Genomic DNA, 23,693 nt, shown 5'->3' on the forward strand with positions numbered 1-23,693 from the left:
CTAGCTGTCCGCACGAGGGAGGATTCCATGCACACAGCCTAGCTGTCTGCACGAGGGAGGATTCCATGCACACAGCCTAGCTGTCTGCATGAGGGCAGCTGCAGCTGGAGCAGGGGTAGAGACAGTGCTTTCTTCCTATCTTAGTTGTATTTTGTCTCTTTGTCCTCAAAGAGTTTGGCTGGTGGCCCAAGTCAAACAATGTCATGTACATCTCTACTATTAGCTTCTGGCTCCTACCAGAGGAAAAACTGAGCTTCCAATCCTACCCACCCATGAAGATGTTAAATACCATTCTCATTGTCATGTCTTTTAAGGAAAACATTTCTTCCTGGTTTGTGGAGATACTCCTGCATGCCTAAAGATGGATTCTCAAAGTGCTATATCTATGTCTGAAGAGAGGGTCCATGGCTTTAATGAAACACCTATTTGGGTGATGTTGGAACCAAGATCTGTTTTTCTGGAAGAAATATTAACATGTACCCTTTGACATCCTGCTGCAAATAAGAACCAAGGCTACAGCACCTGGTGAGAACCTTGGAAGCATGGCTTTGCCACAGTATTGCTATGACCTTGAACTACTGAGAGCAAACTTTGTGCTCCTGTTTTATTAATAGTTTCTACATCGGGCTGGAGAGATGGCTAGGTGACAAAAAGTACTTGTTGGTTTTTCAAAAAGGACCTGGGTTCTGTTTCCAGCATCCATATGGTGGCTCACAACCACCTGTAACTCCAGTCCCAGGAGATATGACATCCTCTTCTGACCTCCGTAGGACACCGTGTTCACATGTGGTGCACTTACATACATGTAGATAAAAACTCATATACATAGGAATAAAAATAAATCTAAAAAAATAATGTCTACTTCATGGATTTGGAAGGATGGGACCAGTCAGTTCATGTAAGGTACTTAAAATAGAGCCCAGTTAGAGTGGGCACTCAGTTAACATTAGTTATTGTGATGATTAATCTTAGTTAGTGGGTGACAGGATATAGAATCACCTAAGAACTGAGACAGACTTCTGCTTAGTGTGATTCCAGAAACGATTAATGAAGAGATGACCCTCTCTGAATATGGGTGGCACCATCCTGTGGGTTGTGGACCTGGATAAGACAAAGGCAGGGGGAAGAAAGTCAGAGGGCCCTAGCATTTCCTTCCCCTCTGCTTCTTGGCCACTTTGATGTGAACAGTTCTGGTCTACCATGCCCCTGACCCCACTGTGAAGGTTGAGCCCTCTGAAACCACAAGCCAAAATAAACCGTTCTGTCACTCATTTCTGAGAGCTCTTCTGTGACAGTGATGCAAATTCTGGCTAGCTGGGTCCTGATCGCAGCAAATGAGTTAGCTAAGTTTCTATTGGTAAAGTTCCAGCAATCTTGCTGTGTTTCAGCTGTCGCCGCTGTTGCATAGGGATGTGGAGAGCAGCGAATGTGGGAGTTGCCACTCTTTGGGGATGTGAGATTATCCTGAGATTTTTCTCTAAAGTGAACCACTCTACTGTATGGTAAGAATCAGTGCCACACACAAAAGATGTTATAAAAGGTAAAACATAACTAATATTGAACACTCTGTGGCATACTAATAGCTTGTCAGTTTACTTTTTTTGCCTACTGGACAGGACAGATCTTACAAGTAAGGGCAAAGGTCATTTGTCATTGCTTAGTTATAAATCTCATAAGAGAGCTGCTGGCATGTGTGTGATGATGAATGCATTTGTGGTCAGCACATGCAGGGCATGGTGCACCTCAGAAGGTAGGAGGGTGGGATCCAGAGAACAGCGAGAACACATCTGCCTCTTCCCACCCTCTCGCCTGCACTGCCACTAACCAACAACTGCTGCTGGCAAGACACATCTTAGGCCCATGGCATACTTAGCTTCATCTCTTCAGCTAGACTGTTCCTTCCCCAAGAGCAGAAGCCCAGCTCTCTCTATCTGCCTCCGTGGCACCAGCAGCTAGTAGAGAATTCACAAGGGAATGGACAATGGAAACCCCCCCCCCCAAGATTCACAAGGTGGGCTCTACATCAATGCCTTTGAAGGCTTGCACTTATGGAAGGTACAGCTCTGGTTTTAATGTCCTGGCATACAGATGCAGTTTTAACTTTGCCTTCTAGATGTAGCTCAGGGAAGCCACTTAACTCCGCTGAGCTTCTGTTTTATTATGGATGAGTTCTTTGTAAGTTTTAATTTACTTTGCATATTGGTCAGCACTATATTAATGTTAGTGATTCTTATTGATAACTCTACAAACATTAGGAATAGCAATTTGGCATGGACTAGTGGCCAATGAACATTCTCTACATGAACTGGATTTAGAATTCTGAGTCTTGCCTGATGCTGCGCCCCTTTATGGGTGACAAGGGAAACTTTGGAGGGATCTGGACAAGGAAAGGTATTTTAAGGAGAACTGTTTGATCACAATATGCTAGCTTATGGAAAAAAGAAACAACTCAATTTCAATTTTGTAACTTAATATGGAGTGGAGAGGAAATTCACCTGTATGTCCTTGGTTAAAAAAAATGATTTCAAGTAATTAAACCATCTGCTTAGGGAGAGGGCAAAGGGAACATTAGGAGAGTCCTCAGTCAAAAAGAAAGACATAGTTCCTTGGGATTCTGCAAAGACCAGGATGGGAGGGTGAACCGAGACAGAGGTCAGTAGACACAGCATTTGTCTTGTCCCGTGCCCTGAATGCCAACATCTGCAGCAGGCTCATGGGCAAGCACAGAACATGAACAGTGATGGGCAGACTCATCTCACCTCAGCTCTGCTGCCTGTTGGCTGGGTGACCTTGAGAAGGTCACTTTCTTTTACAATCTGCTTCCTTATCTGCTAAGTAGACATGATAGAAGTGCCAGGCTCTCAGGTTTAGCTGTGAATATTAAGTGAGACAGCATGGAGAAAAATGCCTAGCAGATATTAAGTACTTGGTAAATGCCATTGCTGCTGCTGATATAAGGAAGATACTGACAAGATACAGTTGCAATGTCACAAGTTTTTTAGAGGCTGGTATGGAAATTGCATTTCTAAAATTTGAAAGGCAATTACCTGTTTCTCTTTCCATCTATCTACTTACCCATTCACCCATCTGTCCACCCATAAACCCATCTGTACATCCGCCAGTCTCCATCCATCCATCCATCCATCCATCCATCCATCCATCCATCCATCCATCCATCCATCCATCCAGTACTTTCCAACTCATAACTACGAGCCAAGGACCATCAGAGGGAATTTGAGTGTAAGTTATGACTACTGTCAAGGGCTCCTAGTCTAATTTGGCATCTTTTTTGACATTTCCAGACAAAGACAAACCCCCTCTTATTTTGAATCCCCACAGGAATTTAAATACCTTACTTCTCCAGCACCCAACCCCTGTTGTAAAAGAAGTCACCTATTGCTATGATTTTGGATTTGTCATTTGGTGTTATAAGTATATGTGTTTTTAAGGGCAAAAAGCACACATCATGCTCACTTTTCCTTCTCTTCCCTTGTTTTCCTTCCTAACTGATAGTTAGATCTCGTAAAACTAAACTCAGTTCTTCATGATGGTGCCTAAATACCCTAGTTGGGAAGCTGATAGGAAATCCTTGTGTGGGTTAAGAAAGGAAGTCTTCTATTTGTTAAATGTCTGTTGTGTGCATTGTCTCATGTACTGCCCTCAGCCAGATGGGCATTCTCCCTATTTTACAGATGATGATATGGTAATTTATAGATGTTAATTACACACAGACAGGCAGTCCAGTTGGAACTCAAATCCAGATATTACAACTTCCATTTTTATAAGAAACCCATTTAGAATTGCTGAAAAAGTGTGGTAAGGTCAAATTGTGATGGCATTTTGTGTGTGTGTGTGCGTGTGTGTGTGTGTGTGTTTACTGTGATGCATACAGTACATATAAACAAATAGGAGGCTGGAATAAAAATGGACAACTTAAATTTCTTTAGAGGCAAAGTGAGAGGAAAAACACTAGACATAAAAAAAACCCTCTGTGTGCTGGAAGGCAATGAGGAGAGGTAAGGAGATCTGCATAGCATAAGCCCGGTCCTAAGGAGGCTATTGTCTTGGCTCTAAGTTTTAGGTGACAGTGTGGGAAGTCTCATCAGGAGACAATACAGATAATTTTGGAGACCATGTCCTGTTGCACAGTCCTGCTGTCTTGGCCCTGAGCACATGGTCCTCTCATCTATCTCCTCAATGCAGTCATGCTTGCATTTAGAACTATGGATTGCTATGCTTGGTCTCCAAGTATTACTTAAGGGAAGGTGTTGCTATTGAAGGAAGCTTAAGTGGACATTTCTTACATTTCAGAATGTATCTTCTGGTTGCTGATGGATGGTAGGGGTCTGGGACTGATTCAAATGTCTTTAAGAAAGGAAGTGAGGGTGGCTAAGGAAAGAGGAAACCAGTGTACATCTGACTAACATTTTGAGGAGGGTATTTAGTTCTTAGAACAATAAAACACATTTCATCTCAAGGGACAACCTTCTATGGCCGAAGCAACCAGTTCCGCTCTTTCTTGAGCTACATCTGTTCACACAAGATGTTATTGGAATTTCTACCTCAGTTTTGGGGTAAACATTCCTTGCCAGATTTTGTATCATCAGAGCTGAATGCAGTCATGGTGACAGTGTCCCTTTGCCTGGCTGGCCAGAACTCCATCCAATTGTTTATCAAATGACAATGCTGAAGGTGCCCTTCTCCATCCTGATCACCTCTGTCAGGTGACAGCTCAGAGTAGGCTCTGTCTTCTTTCCGATTATGATTGTTGCTACCCACAGTTTGATCATGAGCAGGACTTATCCATGGTCACAGTCAAGATGTCAGCTGACCCTTATGCCATAAGAACCTATCCATAGCTCCCAAGAGCCGGGCAGAAATGTCTTTGGGTTGTGAGGACATCATGGACTTGACCATTGCTCCTGGCTGTGTCTGTCTTCCCTGGAATCTGCACCTGATGACGAATGGGGAAGATTTTGGATGTGTGAGGCTGGCCATGATATGAACTCTGATCCTCACTCCTGCTGAGTCCCAATGGCTGTACTGTACATGCTGTGCACAGTTCCCTCTCTCCTGCCTGTGTCCTTGAGGTCTCTTTTACTGCAATCTTCCACACTCTCTTTTAAGTCTTTCTTCTACCATTGTCAGTCAATACAATCAATGGAGATTCCGTGTGCAAAGCACCTTTACAAGACAGCATATGCTCTCATCTTTGACCACCTTTTCTCGCTCAGTGTGATCCAGCCACTGGCCTTCGGTGCTGGCTCATTCATTATCTCTGGACTTCTACCATATCCGTTCCTTCTGTCTGTCATGTCTTTTCCTGGTGTTTCCTGTAGCTAGTGCCTTCTTGCTATTCAGACTTCACTCAAACATCACCATTTCCTGGCCTATATTGTGTAGCTCCCTGCCACTTTTCCCTGTGACATGATTGCCAAAGTGCACATCAGTCCCTCAAGTGGTTTTGTTTATGCTTTTGCTTTTTGTCATTTGTCTCTTAAGTGATATGGAGAAGTGCAAGGACCTCCTGGCATTCTTTGTTATTCCTAACATGTAGAGCATGTCTGGTATAGGAAAGGTTCTGAACTCGGAAGAAAGACATGATATGGAAGCATTTTCTGTGAGGGGCAGAAGTACGGACCTTGGATTCCTTTAGCAATGGTTCTCAACCAGTGGGTTGAGTCAAGACCCCTTTGGGGATCAAACGATCCTTTCTCAGGGGTCACATATCCGATATCTTGCATATCAGATATCTACATCATGATTCATAATAGTAGCAAAATTACAGTAATGAAGTAGCAGCTAAAATAATTTTATGGTTGGGGGTCACTACAAATAGAGGAACTATATTTTTTCCCTTTTTATTGGATATTTTATTTACATTTCAGATGTTATCCCCTTACCCAATTTCCTCCTCGCCAAGCAGCCCCCTATCCTATCCCCCTCCTGCTTCTGTGAGGATGTGCCCCACCAACCCCCCACTCCCACCTCCCTACCCTCAAATTCCCCCACACTGGGCATCCAGCCTTCATGGGACCAAGGATCTCCTCTCCCTCCTATGTCAGACAAGGCCATCCTCCCTTACATATACAGCTGGTGCCGTGGGCCCCTCCCTGTGTGCTCCCAGGCTGGTGGTTTAGACCCTGGGAGCTTTGGTTAGTTGGTATTATTGCTCTCCCCATGGGGCTGCAAACCCTTTCAGCTCCTTCAGTCTTCTCTCTAACTCCTCCATTGGGAACCCATGATCAGTTCAGTGGTTAGCTGTAAGCATCCGCCTCTGAATATGTCAGGCTCTGGCAGACCTCTATAAGGAGACAGCTATATCAGGCTCCTGTCAGCATGCACTTCCTGACATCCACATCAGCGTCTGCCTTTGGTGACTGTACATGGGATGGATACCCAGGTAGAACAGTCTCCAGACAGCTTGAGGAACTATATTAAAGGGTTACAGTATCAGGAAGGCTGAGAACCACTGATTTAGGAAATGCTGAGCCTTGTCTGTTTATGGCCCTGTTGTCTCTGAAACTTCCAAGTGCTGTACCAACCCATACATTTTAGGGAAGCCACTGTATTTCTTTACAGAAACACAGAGGTGGGTGTGTGTGTGTGTGTGTGTGTGTGTGTGTGTCTGGTGAGTATTATGAGAAGCTGAACTGTGGAGGTGAGGTTATGAATGTTAAAAGTATAGAGCTGTAGCCAGGATAGAGTCACAGTGTGTTCTATATTATTGGCTGTGGCATGCATGTGCACATGTATGCACACACATACAAGTCTCTGTGAGTTTCCGTGTGTCTCTGCAAGCCGCATCCATGAGCCTGGTGTGTGCCTATACATATCTCTCTGTGTGTCACATCTGCTTGTTTGTGTGTCTGGCTAGAGTCCCTTGGTTGAAATGATAGGGCTGATAGCTTGCTTTGCACTTAGCTGAAATGATAAGAAATGTCTGTAGCAGAAAAGCAATTCCCCCAGCTCCACTGACTGCCAAGCATTCTGGCAAATAAGGAAGAGTGGAGTCGCTGGTGGATGCATTGGTTTAGACCTCAGAAAATGGCTTGTCCCAGCTCAGAGCAATTCACCTGGGTTTTGTAATGGGCTGGCTTCCTGAGTCTTTCTCCTTGCTCCCACTCCCCTGTCATCCTAGACGGTGGCCTTCTTTCTGTCCTGGTTTATTCTGTCCCTTCCTTCCAGAGACCTGGCCCTGCTTGTTTGCTTTATTCTCTCTCCTTCCCCTCCCCCTCCACCCCTCCCTTTCTCTCTCTTTCTCTCTCCTATCTTCTCCTTTCCCCTTGTCTTCCCCTCCTTTCTTTCCTTCTTCTTCCTTTTCCCTCTCTATCATTCTACTTGAAATAACTTGAAATATTTCTTCTGGAGAGGAGCTTTTCTTGGCCTCTTGGTCTGGGTCAAGTTCTTTAGTGATAAACTGTCATAGTATCCTGGCATTTGCACAGTTGAAGTTTTACATTTGAGTGGTTTGCTGATATCTCATGAGGTGTGTGTGTGTGTGTGTGTGTGTGTGTGTGTGTGTGTACTCATGCACACTAGTTTGGTGGACTTGGTAGTATGTCAATGTTACAAAGAAAGAAATGAGTCTTTGAGGGCTTTTCATGCAGCTAACACAATGCCCAGTACCTGGCAATGTTTTCTGAGCTGTCATCCTCTCTCTTCTGGGGCAAAAATGAAAGCACACATTTGAGGAGAAAAGTCCTTTCTATAATGTATGTCAGCCTATTGTAACCTTTATGGAGGAGAAGCCAGGACACTCTCCACCCAGACTCTAGAAAGCAAAGGTACTTGATTATCCTCATAGAGATGTTCCCCCTCTTTATCTTACAGAGGACCCACCCTGTGCTCCACCTTCTTTGTGTTTCTTGGGGGTTGAGGGTGGGCAGTAATTTCATGGCTATAATGACCAAAGCACACAGGATTTGGGATCCGGGTCCCACTGTGTCTGGATGTCTGGTTTTCTGTTCAGAAGATTGCATTTGTTGAGTTTCCCCAGACTTCAGTCCTGGTTCAGTTGTGGAGAATGTCCCTGTCCTCCTATACCTGCCCCCCTACATTCCTAAGTTGGCCTCTTCATCCGAGTGACATATGCTAGAGTCAGGCCCCCTGGTAGGTGAGGAAGTCAGGAAGGTAGATTTGTGTCTTTACAAAAGGACCTCAGCACACTCTTTGCCTTTGTATCTGACAAGAAGCTGGCCATCTACAGCATGCACAGAGCCCTCTCTGGAGTCAGAGCATGCTGGTTTCATGATCTTGGATGTTTAGCCTCCAGAAAATAGTGAGAAAATAAACTTCTGGTGCCACAGGCCATGAGCCTATGATATTTTCGTTACAGTGACCCAACCTGATGAAGTACCCATGGGACTTGGGATTTTTGTTGCATTTAAAAGTCTGTTTCACCTATTATTTTGTTTATTTTGTATTTTGTCTGAGATTGTCTTTTTTCCTTAACTTTTTCATGTTTTGGAAAATGGAGAGAGAGGGAGAGAGAGAGAGAGAGAGAGAGAAGAGAGAGACTGACTTATGGTTCATTTTCTAGTTCAGACTGATTTGGATCCTTCTATGTAGATCAGGCTGGCCTTGAATTCCTGATAATCTGCCCACCCCAGCTTCCCCAGTGCTGCAATGACAGGAGCAATCCACCATGCCCAGCTCCTAGACTTACATTTTTATATTACGATGCTCCCTAGCAGCCTGCTGACTTACAACCTTGGCATGGGAAAGCTGCAAGACTCATCAAGAAACACCAGTGTGGATCACAGTAGAAAACAAAACGCTACATCTCGATGGAGAATGGAGTGTAAATGTAATATGAATCACATATGCAGTTAAATTTTAGTAGCCACAATAAAAAACAAAGAGAAACAGACGTTTAACACTATATATTAACCACACCTCTCCCAATGCATGTAATTCATGTGAGTTATTGAGATGTTGAACTTTTTTTCCTGTGCTTAGTCTTCAGAATCCAACGTAGAGTTCACAGTTGTCACTGCATCGCTCTGTGTGTGCTGCTTTTTTTTTGTGACCTCTATTTAGAGGTCATAAAACAGAGCTGAATGAATAAATTTATACCCGAGTTATCCCAATCAGACAGTTATTTTTTAATAACTGAAAGATCAGATTTTAATTGCAAATTAATTGAAATGAAATGAAAAAAATTTAGCATCTCACTCACACTCCTCCAAAGTCAAGTGCTCGATAGCCTTACATGGCTGGTGTCAGTGTGTCAGACTGCACAGAGCCATGACTCACAAGCCAGCCTCCTTGCTGTAAAGAACAGGTAGCCTTAAAAAACAAACATATGGCTTGGGTGTGGCTCAGTGGTATGGCACATGCCTACTGCAAGGCCACGAGTTTGATTCCTAGCACTGGGGAAAACATGTAATAACAGAACAAGACGAGCATTAGATTTAAGTCAGATGCTACTGCCAGCCAGAAGACTTAGCACATACCGAGAAGGTGTTAAAGACACATTGTGCCAAGCTGAGATATTCCTTTGATGGAATCAGGAAGTTTAAGAGAAGGAACAGATGCTGTACATGGTACTATTAAAAACCATTCTAGATGCAAACCGGACAAAAACTCCAGTGCCAGGTGGTCCCTGAGCATTGGCTGCAGCCTGTCTGTCTTTGCTCCGATCACTACTTGTACCTGGACATCAGTAGCAGTTGACTGAGAAAAGGGAGCCAAGATCAAGAGGCTGAATTCTGTTGAAGACCCTGCCGATTCTGGCCCTGAAGTTTAAGAAGAGGCCTCAACTCCTCATTTTGTGAAGTGGGGATATTTGGCCTCAGCAAAGAAGACAAAACACAAATCTAAACTACCCAGAAGCCATGGACTGACAGATATCGTGGTCTGTGTTAGCCCTGAGTGATCTCACTGCATTTATATCATAATTCCTGAGAGAAAGGCATTGCACCCATTCTATGAGCTGAGCATGGAGGTCATTTGCCACTGTTCTGTTAGCATGAAGATATGAGGTTGCAATTTGAATATAGGCTGGTGTCCCACATCCTAATTCTCTATGCTGGCAGGTTTGAAGGACTATTCTGTTTCCCCAAAATGATGTGTCTGTGTTCCAAGGACTGTAAACATGCCGTTTGTAGTATTTTCTGGAGAAGTTTCTTCTAGCCTATGCTAATTCCCTGGATCAGGAAGTTGACATGCCTTCCTTTGGTCACATATTTCTTTGGGTCCCCTGAATTATTCCCATTGAGATGGAGCATTTTGTTTCCTATCCTGATCCACACTAGTGTTTATTGATGCTTCTTGCAGCTTTCCCATCCGAGGTTGTTAGTCAGCAGGCTAGTGGGCTATAGCAAGCCTGTAGATAGGTGTGTTTGGTTTGGCTCAGGAAGTGTTGGTTCACAGATTTTTTTTTTGTATTTTGAATTAGTTGCCAACATTGAAACATTGGCTGTTTCACATAAATCTGTGTCTCTAGGTTTTGGAAAAAATTGGCAACACTGAGTTGTTGGCCAGAACGCCGAGTGGCAGAGGAATTTTTGATACTTAGTCTAGGCCTCCCTGTGGTCACCCCCACTTGAGTCCTACTAATCATCTTGGTGTGTGTGTGTGTGTGTGTGTGTGTGTGTGTAAGCTGGGTAGCAGCACACAGGGCTGTTCTGCCATTTCCAAGCTCTGTGAACTTGAGTAGGTGACTCAAAATTCTTTTCTGAAAATGACTGATGATATACACAGGCCCAAAGACTCACCATAATTAAATAAGGAGTGTCTCAACAAATGCCCAACACACAGTAGGTGTCATGTGAGAGCCGGCGATTATTAAGATTGGTTGGCATCCTCTTCCAGGCTTTGCCCATGTCTCTTGTATGCTGCACATGGAAGTTTGCTGATGGGACCCTTTCTTCTCATGAGCCTGGATACTTTCTCCAGGCAACAAAATGTGGTACTTGCTTATGCTTGCTGGTTTTAACTGAAGGCTATTGCATGTCCTGTGCCAGTACTATTTCTGAAGGTTGTACAGAAAGCCTGGCAAGTCTTTTAGGAAGGCCCATTGCCTAGGCTTATGAAGGGATTTATTGCTAACTCGTGGGATTATTCTTCTTAGCTTCCTGGGACACAGCTTTATCCGTATTGTGAATAGAACCAGTTATGGAAAAGACCCATGTGCAAAGTGTGGGTGTGGGACATAGACATGGCTTGAACACATGGGCTTATTAAACAATGAAACAATGTCAGTAGTTTATGGATCTCCAGCCATGTGTGAGGGGATGTGAGAGAAGTCCTTGTATGTTTTACTTCTAATTATCCCAGCAACAATGTAAGAACCAGAAGGTTAATAACATTATCAAACTCTTACTCCAAGTGAGAGCAAGCGTGCCAAGAATGGAACTAAGGATTTTCACATTTTAATTTATTTCCAAAATAGCCCTTTGAAACAGGCACTGTTAATATCTTCCTCATGGCTGAGGAAGCTGAGGCTTGGAGAAGGTGAGAGATTTGTCCAAAGTAGCAGATGAGTAAGGAGAGGAGCCAGGATTCGAATTCAGGCAGTAAGAGATCAGAAATTACTGAGCTTAACCAATGACCTTGATATCCCACTGTTGCAGATGGAAGAGCTCTGGCTCAGAGAGGGGTTGTATTATACTTAAAGGCCACAATAGACACAGGATGCAAATCCATATCCAGTTTTCATGCATTACATTGAAAACCAGAACCTGCTCAAAAGACTCTAGAAAGCAATTGCCCTGGACCCCATCTCATGGCCATGATTGGCAGCTTCCAGTAGAGCTGCACCATGAGTTCAATTCCACACATCTGCATTGCTATACTCCATCTAAGGGTCATGACTCCAACTAGAGCTCAGGTAGAAACTGCTTCTCTTGTGGCTTTGATGACCCTGTCAAAAATGACCTCTTAAGATCATATAGTCAGTCAGTTATTGCCAGAGGAGCCTGGAATCCAGAATTCTGAATCCGTTCTTGGTCTGGGTCCTGTGGTCAAATGTGCCTGAGTATGACCCAGACTGCCAGAGGAGCCTGGAATCCAGAATTCTGAATCCATTCTTGGTCTGGCTCCTATATGAAGGATCCTGTGGTCAAATGTGCCTGAGTATGACCCAGACAGGACACAGAGTGAGCTAGGTGCAGCATGCAGGGCTATTTAGAAATGCAGTGTGTGTGTGTGTGTGTGTGTGTGTGTGTGTGCGCGCGCGCGTGTGTGTGGCAGGAAGCAGTTCATATGATGAATTTGGATGCAAGAATGCAGAGGAAGGCTGTACAGCTGGATAAAGGAACGCCAAGTCTCATACACTCTGCTGCAAATGATTGACATGGTGGATGAAAAAGAAAAGGTAAGTCACTGTATAATGTGCTCATTTCAGGCAGAGCTAGGAAGGAGACTTGAGCTTCTCAACTTAGAGTTGCTTAATGCACTAATATACCTTAAAAGCGGCCATAAGAAATGAAGGCACAGTAGCAGTGGTCACCCGTGAGGTGAAGAATTAAAGATTGGTGAGCCAGAGGAAGTGATGGAGGGAGGCATGTTAGTCTATGCCATCGCTCAGTTTGAGGGTTTCAAGCCCTGTGGGTGCCACTATCTGTTTCAAGAGGACCCCACTATTCTTCCATTCCTGGAAGGTGCTGCTTCTTGGAAATGAGCATTTAAGTTGCACAATGGAACTTGGAATTCTATTGAAGGTTTTTTTTTTTTCAATTTTTAGTTTCAAACTACTCATTGCTGGTGGATAGTAACAGTAGTAGGCTTTTACATCTTAATCACGGGATCTGCAAACACACTGGAGCCCCTGGTTAGTTCTTTGGAGATTTTCTGTGACATCTTTTAAGTTTTCCACGAAGGTTATTCTAGCATCTGTGAATAGAAATTATTGAATCCATTCATTTCTGAATTCCTTTGTTTCTCTTTCTAGCCTTATTTCACTGGCCCAAACTTCCAGTACCATTTTGAATAAGAACAAGGAAAACGGTTCTTCCTGCCTGGCTCCAGGTTGTGGGGATTCGGGGAACATTGAGTCTTCAGCCCCTGAGTGTGATGGAAAGTCCTGCGTTATTTGTGGACTCCATTTTCCATTAAAGAAATTCCCTCTATCACTTGTCAGATGAGTTTTCACTACAAGACTATGTTAAGAGTAGCTTGGCCATTTCTGTTTATTGGCTGATAGTTTTATTTTCTTGTAACGCCTGCCTTACTTTGATGATAAAGCTGGTGTCACTAAGCCAATTGGGAAAATTTCCCCACATTTCAAGTGATGATGTAACTTATGGAGTGCTTACTGTGATCAAAATGTGTCTAGTGCTTAACTCAGTCTTCCCAACACAGTAGTATGGACTATTGTTATCCCCGTTCCATTTTTTACAGGCCGGGAAATGGAAGCATGGAGTAGTTAATGTCTCTTGCCCACAGTTACACAGGATCTCAGCATCAAGGCCACGCCATATCCCAGAGGCTCAGCTTTCATGTTCCCACTGTTAGCCTGCTCACCACACCTTCTTTAATCAAAGCTGTTTGTGGATTAAAGAAAACATACCTGCATAGCTCAGTCCAGTCACGAGGCCACTAGTATCCTTACCTTTGGTTAACAACTACGGTAAGACCATGTGTCAGGCTGCCTTCCTCTCATCCCAGCCCTTAGAGATGGATCTCATCCCCCCACCAGGCAGCTGTGGAAACCTGCCTTCCTGTAGGGTGGGCTGCCATTTTCAGCTACCATCTCCTTCCTCACTCTGCTTTCCTTCATGTCTTTTCAGAAAGTAAAATTAGCAAAGTTTTCGAATCCCCATTTAATTTTGCACTGTTCCTTTCTTATCAGGGCATCTCACCCACCAGCCCCTTGCTGTCTTTCCCCATCCCAGGCATTCAGTTCACAGTTCCCTCCCTCCTCCTGCCTTTCCGTTTATAATGCTTCATTTCCACTAAGCCAATCAGCACCAGCTTTGTCTACTTAACTCTGTGTCTTGAGAATAAGAAGTATCTTCCTCACTTAAGGAGGAGGGAGAGAAACGGATGGGGCTTTATGAAGGGCAGAGGCAATGATGGTCTTTGCTAAGTCTTTTTAGCATGGGGGAGCAAGGTTAGTTAAAACAGCTTCCTGGTGGAAAGGAGGAAATGCGACTCAACAGAACATACAGGTGTGTTTATCTCTGGTTTGACTCTATGATTGTAGGGCAGATGAAGCACTTCTTGGTGTCTCAGTTTACTCAGCCATAAAATGGGTTCACATGCATCTGTAGGTGGAATGATATGGTGTGGAGAAGGCCCTGAGTAAGATGTGCTTTTCTGGACCAGACGCCACCCTGAATGTTTTGTCGGGAGAGGCTTCCTATGCTGTCTAAGCTGCCTTTCGACTTCTCATCTCAAGAAATCCCCCTGCTTGTGAGTGGCTGAGACCACAGGTATGACTTAAGCTACTTTCACATGGAGTATCTTAATTATTAGATGGTACCCGGGGAGGTAATTACATTTGACTTTTAACCCATTTTACTGATGGGGCAAACTGTGGAACTGACAAGCTAAGAATTCCTTGAGTGGTTAGCTCTGCCCACACTCCATATAGGAATTTCTTGGACTTGTGCCAGGTTTGTTGCATGGGTCCACACAGGCAATTACTTTAAAGTAGGGGGCTGGACCACGTGGCTTCTTCTTCTTCTTCTTTTTTTTTTCAAGCTCTTTCTGCCAACTATGTGCCTGCATGTGGCCAGAGACACCTGCCACTTTCCTGTAATTACTGGATCCCTCTTGGCAAATACCCAGGCATTCCCCACCCGCTTCTCCACTTCCACTCAACATCTCTAACAGCACTGGGGGGATTTGGAAAACTTGGGAGTGAGTTCACTGCTGGGAATAGTGACTCAATTAAAATCTCAGTTTTCAACAGCAGTAGCAAGGCCCATGTTCCGCTGTCACATCGCACCCCACATGGCTGTGTCTCTCCATCAGCAGTGGTGATGGGGCCTTGCTAACTGATGGTCACTCTGGGTTGGGGAGGAGACCACCGTGGTGAACTTGCAAGGCTCACATGCCAGGCTAAGTGCTCTCCCCTGGGCACCTTCTGAACCCTCTCCTGGTTCCCGGATGGTGCTGAGCTGCCCTCTTTCCTGACAACCCATGGGATGACAATTATAACTGCAGCCAAGCAGTGTCAATCAGTCCATGTGACAACCACAGAGCCACATGCTTAGTCACTTCCTCAACTTCACCAAAGCTGTCACTTTTGCCACTCTCATAATGTCCACGTAACAGATAGAAACTGAGGCACAGAGCCACCGTACCACCTGACTGGTGGAGGCTAGATTAATCCTCAGTCTTCACTCTCATTTGCTGGGACATGCTTGCTTCCCTGTATGGCTTTAAAACAGTGGTTCTCAATCTTCCTAACGCTGTGACCCTTTTAATACTACTGTTCCTCATGTTGTGGTGACTCCCCCAACCACAAAAGTATTTTTTTGTTGTTTTATAACTAATTTTGCTACTATTATGAATCATTATGCAAATGGTTGCATTTTCTGATAGTCACACGTGACTCCCACAGGTTGAGAACCACTGCTTTAAAAGAATGGTAAGAACTCTACATTTGAACCAGACTTCCAAGTTGCTAACAAAACTGCTTTCAACCCACAGCTTTGAATAAGACTGATCTCTCCCTCCCTCTTCTCTAGGAAGCTTGGTCCTTCTGCATTCAGCTGCAGTTCTAAAATCAGAAACTTCCATTCATGATTTTCCTGAATCCAGGCCCCTGAAGACCCACTGGAGCCCTTTGGCTCATCCTTAATATTTGAACACAGTATAGGTGGGCAAAACTCTTAGCTAAGTCTAGAAATACATCCACACCATCTAAGTTCAAATCTTAACCCTTCTCTCTCTTAAATTCCTAGCCCTGGGCTAATCCTATGCTAAACACAATGCCTGGTATACTGTGCCAAAGCTATGGGTGGAAGAGACCTTGGCCATTCGTGGGAATTTGACTGTGACTGTTCATGACACTTTGGCTTGAGGTCACTGACAGTCTAAGCATTCTCTGCTCTCCTAACCTCATGTCTTGCTTTGGACTCTTGGAGGTCACCCTCCTCCTTGTCTTTCCAGCTTAGAGAATGCCTGAGAGAGTGAATGGCTAGCACAGCAGTGGGGGAGGTGGAATGGTCAGGATGGGGGTTACACTTTGACAAGGGGGTGCTGAGGAAAAGGGGGGCTCCAGCTCTTTACTTCAGCAAGCATCTCACATAACCAGCCTCTCAAAAACAGATTTCCCAGTGGAGAGCTCTGGGGACAGACTTTGGAGGGCAGGAGGGGGAGGTGCAACCCAGATGGAAATCAATTTCAGTTCCAGGTAATTACAGGAGCACCCTACCTGGAAGGGCACACAGAGGTGGAGCCCCTCTTCTAGGGAGACCTAACGTAGGCTCCTGTCCCCCATGTGGAGAGAAGCTCTCTCCACAACTTATACCTGCTGGGAGTGGGGATTGTTGGAGACCATCTTTCCAGGGGCTCTGGATTCCCAAAATGTTTGGGGAGGGGAGGGCTCTCAGATCTCCAGAAGACTGAAGTCCAGCTTCTCAGGATCTCAGGATGCTCAAGTTCTTGGGGCAGAGGTGATAAGTGGTGGAGGCTTAGGCTCTAGTTTGAACAGGGATTTTTCTCTTTCTGAGCCTTTCTGTCTCTAGCTCTCTCTTCTGTCTGCAGGTGACTCCAGGAATGTCCATGACATTGTGTTGATGACAGGATTATCCAAAGACCCCTAAACTGAAGCCAACCCCCACCACAGGGGACATGGTTGGTGGGGGCTGTTCTTCATGGTCCTTGTTGCTCGACCTCAGAGCCCAGGCACACACCCCTCCTCCCTCAGCATCTCATCTCTCTTCAGGAATTCACTACAAGTCTCAGCTTCACTTTCCAAAGGACATTAAGATGTGGGGCCAGCCAGCCACTCATCTGCAGCGCTGGGAGCTGCCCGGGTAGGGAGAACTGGGATAGACCTGGAGGCAAAGCCAGAGGAAGCAGACACGAACTCAAGGAGACTGCCATCCTCCGAGGTGCCAGTGTGCATCCCTGCACAGTTGCCCCATACATCCCAGACCTAGAGGCAGCCCATGACTCTTCTTAGCCACGGGGAGACACCTGACTCCCTGGGGTGGATAGTGGATAGCAAGGGCTCACCTCATTGTCTCTTGAAACCAAGAAGCTTTGATCAAGGTCTCGGTTTTATGTAGCATTGGCTTAGGCGGGGTAGTACAGAGTGTGGCAGAAATGTTCTCAGCTGAGGTGACAGCGTGGGGCAAAACCTGGAGAAAAGCCTTTCCTAGGGTTTCTGCCCAGAAGCTGTGGTCAAGTCTCATGCAACCCTTCTGGGACCCCTCAGGGATGCGACCCCGACACACACACACACACACACACACACACACACACACACACACACACACACACACACACAGAGAGAGAGAGAGAGAGAGAGAGAGAGAGAGAGAGAGAGAGATGCGCTTTGGAGTGGATGCACACCCACAAGTCATAATGCCCCAGAGCCACACAATCACTGTCCCCACCAAGCCACACACCATGCGACGACGTCCCATCATCCTGATCTGGAAACATACATAGTTACCACCAAGGTTTAAACTTTGTACTTTTTCAAAGGGAGACTCCAGGGCACTTCTTGAAAAGATGTCTAGGACCCCTGAGGTTCTGGACAGCCTTGTTCTGCAACTTGGGACTCCTGGCTTCCCTCCCTCCCCCCTCCCTCTCCCCGCAAACCCTTACCTGGTAACCCGAGGCACAGCAAGAAGCTGTAGTAGACCACCGGCACGAAGCCCAAGCCGCAACCCGAGCTATTCGTAGCGAGATGGGCGTGCGTGTGCTCCATGAGCGCGCCGCTCGCAGGGCTGGGCTCTGAACAGCTGTCAAGCGGCTGGGGACCAGGCAGCCTGGGGAGGATCGCCGCACCGCGGGACCCGTTTCCACCCCTGGCTGGTGTCCTCGGGTGGCTCCGCACCTGCCCTCCTAGATAGGCAGCTCTGTTCTCTGGCAGGGCGCAGGGGAGGAAGGAGGAGCCGGAGTGTGCACCTCCCTCCAAGGACCGCTCAGCTCCCGCCTTGGAACCCGGGCCGGGACGCCGCTCCCCGCAGCCAATCAGCAGCTTCCTGGATGGTGTGTGTGTGTGTGTGTGTGTGTGTGTGTGTGTGTGTGTGTGTATCTCCACGCTCCCGCGCGCGCGCGCGCGCGTACACACACACACACACACACACACACAAATGCGCCCGCGTGGTGCAGGTTTGGTGATGGTGGTGGGGGATTGGGTACGATGTTAGCCTAATCGGGTTCCAGTAGCGTTTTTTGGATTCAGCTTCTGGAAGAAAAGACCGGGTTAACTTGGGAACCCCGGAGGAAGACCGGAATGGAGAACAGGCTATCCTGGGTTTCCAACCCCTGTGGGAGGGGCGTGGTGTGAATATGACTTGCTTCTCCCTCAGCAGCTCCTTTCCCCTCCAGCATGTCCTCAGTTTTTCTTCTGACTCTCCTAGCTACTTGTCCTCGCTCCCCACGAATGCTCCGAGTCCATCATCATATAGAGGATTCTACACCCCGGTATGGGGGATGGGGTCGCGACTGTTGGAGCCCAGAGAATGTTGAAAGGTTTTTGCTTTCCTGGACCACGGAGCTGAGCCTGTTGGTCTGAAGGAAGGGTGCAAATATCTTTGCGAGTGCCACCAGGTCGATGGCACTGTCCCTGAACTTGGAAGGGATGCGGGCTGGCTAAGAGAAGCCCACCACACACAGCCTTCAGCCTGGGATAAGGCTGTGGCAGCCACTGAGACATACCCGCATGCACACAAAGGCACACAATGCCCAGCCATGCAGATGCACTCACACACTCATGCAGGCGGACGCTTTCATCTTGCACACCTAGCTAGGCTGGTGAAAACACCCAGACACCCTCATCAATATGCACGAGGGCGCAGCAGGCTCAGGCGGAGCCTCAAACAAGTACACAAACGCACATAGGGGGCTGGGTTGTCTGGAGTAGTTTGAAGGTTGTATGAAGGAGAGTATGGGCAGAGCAGGTGGGATCCTGGCAGTGGAGGGGCGCTCCCATTGCACGAAAGGCAGGCAAGAGTTTCATTTTTCAAGGGTACCCAAGAGTCCACCAGGGAGAGACGTCTGTCCCGGACTCAAGGCAAGACTGTGTGTTAAAGGCACTGCAGGAACACAGAGGCAAGCCTTTCCAGGAGCAAGCTGAAGCAGATGCAAGCGAGGGGCATTCGACTGGCTCTAAGATGTTTAAAAGTTCACCCCCTTAGACTCCTCCCCTAACATCTGTTCCTAAGAGAAGAAAGCTGAGCTTCTTCTGGGTCTCCAGAAGGGGTCCAGTGTCCTGTCCCCATCTTTGTTAGGCGCTCCCCTGGGGAAGAGAATGGAGGAGGGGAAGGCTGAAGACCCAAAGTTGTAGAGGGACCTTTTGGCCTCAGCTTGGTCTGTCCCTAAAGGGACGGGTTATTACAGAGTCCCATGTGTACACAGTAGCCCAGCCTGATATTTCAAGCTCCGTTAGATATTAAAATTTTGTTGTGACCTCTCTTACAGTCTAACCTTTTGTTTTATTTTTATTTTTGGTTGACACACATCACCATCCATATTTCTTGGGGTATAATGTGACATTTTGATCCCTGTATTTAATGTGTAGTGACCAAATCAATGTAACAAGCATACTTGTCACCTTAAGCATGTATCATTTCATTTGGGGGAGTGCACTCACAATCCTCTTTTGAGGCCAGGAATGTAGCTTAGTTGGCAGAGTGCTTGCCTAGTAAGCATGAAGCTCTCTGCCTTGGACCAGTGGCATACAAGACCTGGCCCAGGGGTTCAAGTCTTTAGTCCTAGTACTTGGGAAGTGAGGGTAGGAGGATTGGAAATATAGAGACGTTCTTGGCCATATAGAATCCTTGCTTATGGTGATTTTGAATGTGACCACCCTTCCTGTAAAAATTTAAAATACAAACCAAAACTCTATGAGCTAAATAAATCAGCCTTTAACTGCTGCAAAAGCTCAACACATACTTGCTGTAAACCTATAGAGAGATTGGCCTGCAGGTGGCGCTGCATTAAGATGAGAAGCTGGCGGATAAGCGGCTTGGCAAAGCCTCCAGTCTTTAGAGATCTCCCTCCGTGGTGAAGAGTGGTTAATGCCCGAGCTTTTGCATCGGCAAACTGCACGGCCTGCCTCTTCACCCTCACGTCTCTGCTCACTTTCTGCTTCTCATTGACGATCCTATTTAAGATTGGCATCTCAATTATTCTTCACCCCAAATCCTGCTCTCTCCCCCCTCCCTCCACCCTCCTCCCTGTAGGCTTAGTACCATCCACCCTACCATATAGGATCTGATTTGTCTTTTTCTTGTCCATTCTCTCCTTGGAAGGTCAAGATCTTTTGTCTGTGGGGTTCTGAATGCATCTGCAGCTTTACACAACACCTGTAGACTGCAGAGTCAAAACACGTGGAAAGAGTGAAGTCTGCAACACCCAGTTGTTGATGGTGCAGAGCATGAGTTTATCTTTGCAGCATAGGTGGGTGAGTGCTAGAGTTGGGGACACAGCCTCAGATTTAATATTCAATGATCATATTTGATTTGACACTTCCAAGTGGCTAAAATTCCCAGGCTCATTGCTAGAGAGCCTTTATAGAACCTGGCTGGGCAAAAGAATTGCATGAGGGCTATTGAAGGACCTGCTTGTACCCACACATTTACTTCTCCATCTGTAAAATGGGATGAAGCAAAGCAGGAGTATTGTCGTCCCCGAGATGCTGAGCAGAAAAAACAAGGGTGTGACGGGAGAAGGGCAGACAGTGCCTCAAGAGAGTGTGTGTGTTGGAGAGACTCTCTATCACCTCCTGGCCCCCTTGGAATGCTTGGCAGCTGGTCAGTTACAGTCTGTTCCTCTAGAAACGTATGTTTGCATGGGAATGTGCCTAAGGTGTTGAGACTGGTTTGGGATGTTCTCGGTTGTAGGGTAAGAGTGTACACTGAATTCACACAGTCTACTTGAGTTGGGTGTGGGAGAACCTACTATGATCCAGCACTGGAGAGGCTGAGGCAGAATTATGGGTTGGCGGTCAGCCTGGGTTATGTAGTGAGACCCTGTGCTCCCAAGAAAAACCAAACCCCTGAAGGTAGAATTTTGCTCCAAAGCTGATTCCTTTGGCTGGCTATGAAGAACAATGGCACGAGTGAACTCGTACGAAAGACGGAGACATCCACCCATCCTCGCTTTCAGCAGACTTTGCACAGTTCTTCATGTGTGTTGTTGCTTCCTGAGGCTAAAAATGTGACATCCCATGTGCAGAAAAGACTGTTTAAATAGGTCACAGCAAAGCTGTAAATGGAGTGTGGCACTCTTCTTGGTATGGGGGGGCCTAGATAATCACACAGGTGTAGCTGGTCTTGCTGAGGGTGTACAGATGTAAGCCTCGTAGTTAGACTTTCCGTGTCCTGAGAGTCTATTAATAGGCTTCTGTTTGGTAAGTTAGCCTCATGGTCACAGTGGAAGAGGGTATTGTTAAGCTCCATTCTACAGATGAGAAAACTGAGGTACAGAGAAGTTCAGCAACTTGGTAAGGACTTCCTGACTGAGAGTCTGCCCAAGGTACTCCAGACACCAGAGACTATGCTGAAGTCATTGAGGAGACTGGGAAGATGCAAGGACAGGCATGTGGCAGAATTGTCCCGCTTGCATGCAGCCCTCATGTGTCCTCCTGTGTCTCTGTTTTGTCTTCAGTTGAAGTCTCAGTATCAGCGAAGATTCCAGAAACAAATCCTGGGTGAATCCATAAGTGATTGAGCTAAAAATACACGCACGATGTCAGAGCAAGAGCTGAGCACCCACATGTAGGCCAGCCTGGTGGATAGCGACCATCAGTGAGGCAGGAACACTGCCCATTCCTCCACGTTCATGAGGATGTATGCTGCCCTTCATGTTTCTGAGAGTCCTGGGTCTTCTCCATCCAAACTCTATTTCTCTACCCTTTCGTAGGTGAAAATAAATCTAAAGAACAAGTCTTTAACAGAAACAGCAGCACAAACACAAGTTGCAACTAACACTGTACTCAGAGTTGGGGACATAGCTGGGAGAGGTGGGGATTGTAGCAACTCAGCAGTTGCTCATACAGTATGCTGGCTACTGTAGTAGATTCTGAACAGTTAACTGTTTAAGAAAGTGAGAAAGATCTCTGATTTGCAGGGCCTTAAACTTGAACACAAAAGATGAGCATGAATTAATGCACACATATACATATACACATATATACACGCATACATACACACACACATACCATATACACATACACACTGGTATATATGCATACACACAGCACGTACATATATACCACATATACATATATATACACATATGCGCACACATGCATGCACACACACAGACAGAAGTAACTTTGGGTAAATATTATGAAGAACAAGCTAAATGAGAAAGTGTACTGGAAGGTGTTCTATGGTCTGGCATTCAGGGAAGGCTTCTCTGAGGAAGTGACATTTGAATGGCTATGTGAAGGGTAAATAAGAACTACTGTGGTAAAGGGGTGTGAGCTTAAGGGTGAGAGGTAGAGAAAGGAGCAAAGGTCCTGATGTGAGAGGAACCAGGATTCCAGGGAAGTAGAGGCTCAGGCTGTGGGGGATACAAGGAGCTTATTGCAAATGGTAAGTGGGAAGTGTGTTGTTGACCATGTGAGTGGCTGAATTTTTACCCTGTTTTTAAGGAGGGCAATGAATTGTACTACTAGGTTTGTATTTTTAAACATTCATTCTGTTAGGGAGGTAAAGGAGGCGATGGGTGGATGGATGGATGGATGGATGGGGATGGACTGACAGACAGATGGAGGGAGGGATAGATGGATGCATGGAGAGAGGAGGGATTGTGATGACGGGCATCATCCTGAGTGGGAGGCTCTCTAATCCACTTGGGTGGCCCACCCTTTCCCTCTCATCTCTCACCACACTGTAACTCAGCCTCTGGTTTCTCCTTACTTTCAAAGACTTAAGGCTCACTCAATCTGGAAGCCTTTTCTGACCTTTCTCCTCTGACTCAGACACTGTTTCCTCTATGGCATCTCTTACCAGACACTGCCACCAGGAGGTTGTCTGTCACCTGTCCTTCTAGATTCAGATCACCACCTGGCCAGGGTATACTGTTTTATTTATGGCTATTTAATGCAGGGTCTAATTGCAGTGTGTCCTGTGTCACTATCCAACAAAGCTTTGAAGTCCTGCTCAACTCCCAAATAACTATGCATGCCTCAGGACCCTCTTGATGGGGTTGCTAGAGGAGAGCTCCAACAGCTCCAGCTAGTCCAGTGATGTAAGAGATGCATGCGTTCTCATCACTATAAGTGCCGAAATCTGCCTGATTGGAGCCTGGTAGGTCCTTGTCTCTCTCCATCAGGAGACTCTGCTTTCCTAGGATTAACTACACTTTAGCAGGTTGCTTACAGCGAAATGAAGGGGTAGATGCTTGCACCCCTGGGTCTGCCTTGCTGGCTTAATAACTGAACTCAAAGAGGATTTCAGGAAAATTCCCAGAGAAAGCTTTCTGTGTTTTAGCCTGGTTGGGAGCTCATCTCAGCCCAAATCTCCACCTTCAGATGAATTTCTGTTACCAACAAATGTGGGCTGGAAAAGCAGAGCTCCTGTGTCCAGCAATGGAATCAAGACAAC

The 23,693-nt window shown here is 46.1% G+C and overlaps 1 protein-coding gene across 1 annotated transcript in view; it reads right to left on the reverse strand.

Annotated features, from left to right (window-relative positions):
* The window catches only part of Gpr139 (G protein-coupled receptor 139), a 40,959-nt gene extending 23,111 nt beyond the window's left edge, over window positions 1-17,848 (reverse strand). The window contains exon 1 of the mRNA XM_028764313.1: window positions 17,737-17,848. Within this exon, the coding sequence (XP_028620146.1) occupies window positions 17,737-17,839 (103 nt within the window). The 5' untranslated portion in view covers window positions 17,840-17,848. The remainder of the gene's footprint in view (window positions 1-17,736) is intronic.
* Between the last annotated feature and the right edge of the window lie 5,845 nt (window positions 17,849-23,693).

Source organism: Grammomys surdaster, unplaced genomic scaffold (genome assembly GCF_004785775.1).
Source record: "Grammomys surdaster isolate TR1022 unplaced genomic scaffold, NIH_TR_1.0 142, whole genome shotgun sequence".
Classification (NCBI taxonomy): domain Eukaryota; kingdom Metazoa; phylum Chordata; class Mammalia; order Rodentia; family Muridae; genus Grammomys; species Grammomys surdaster.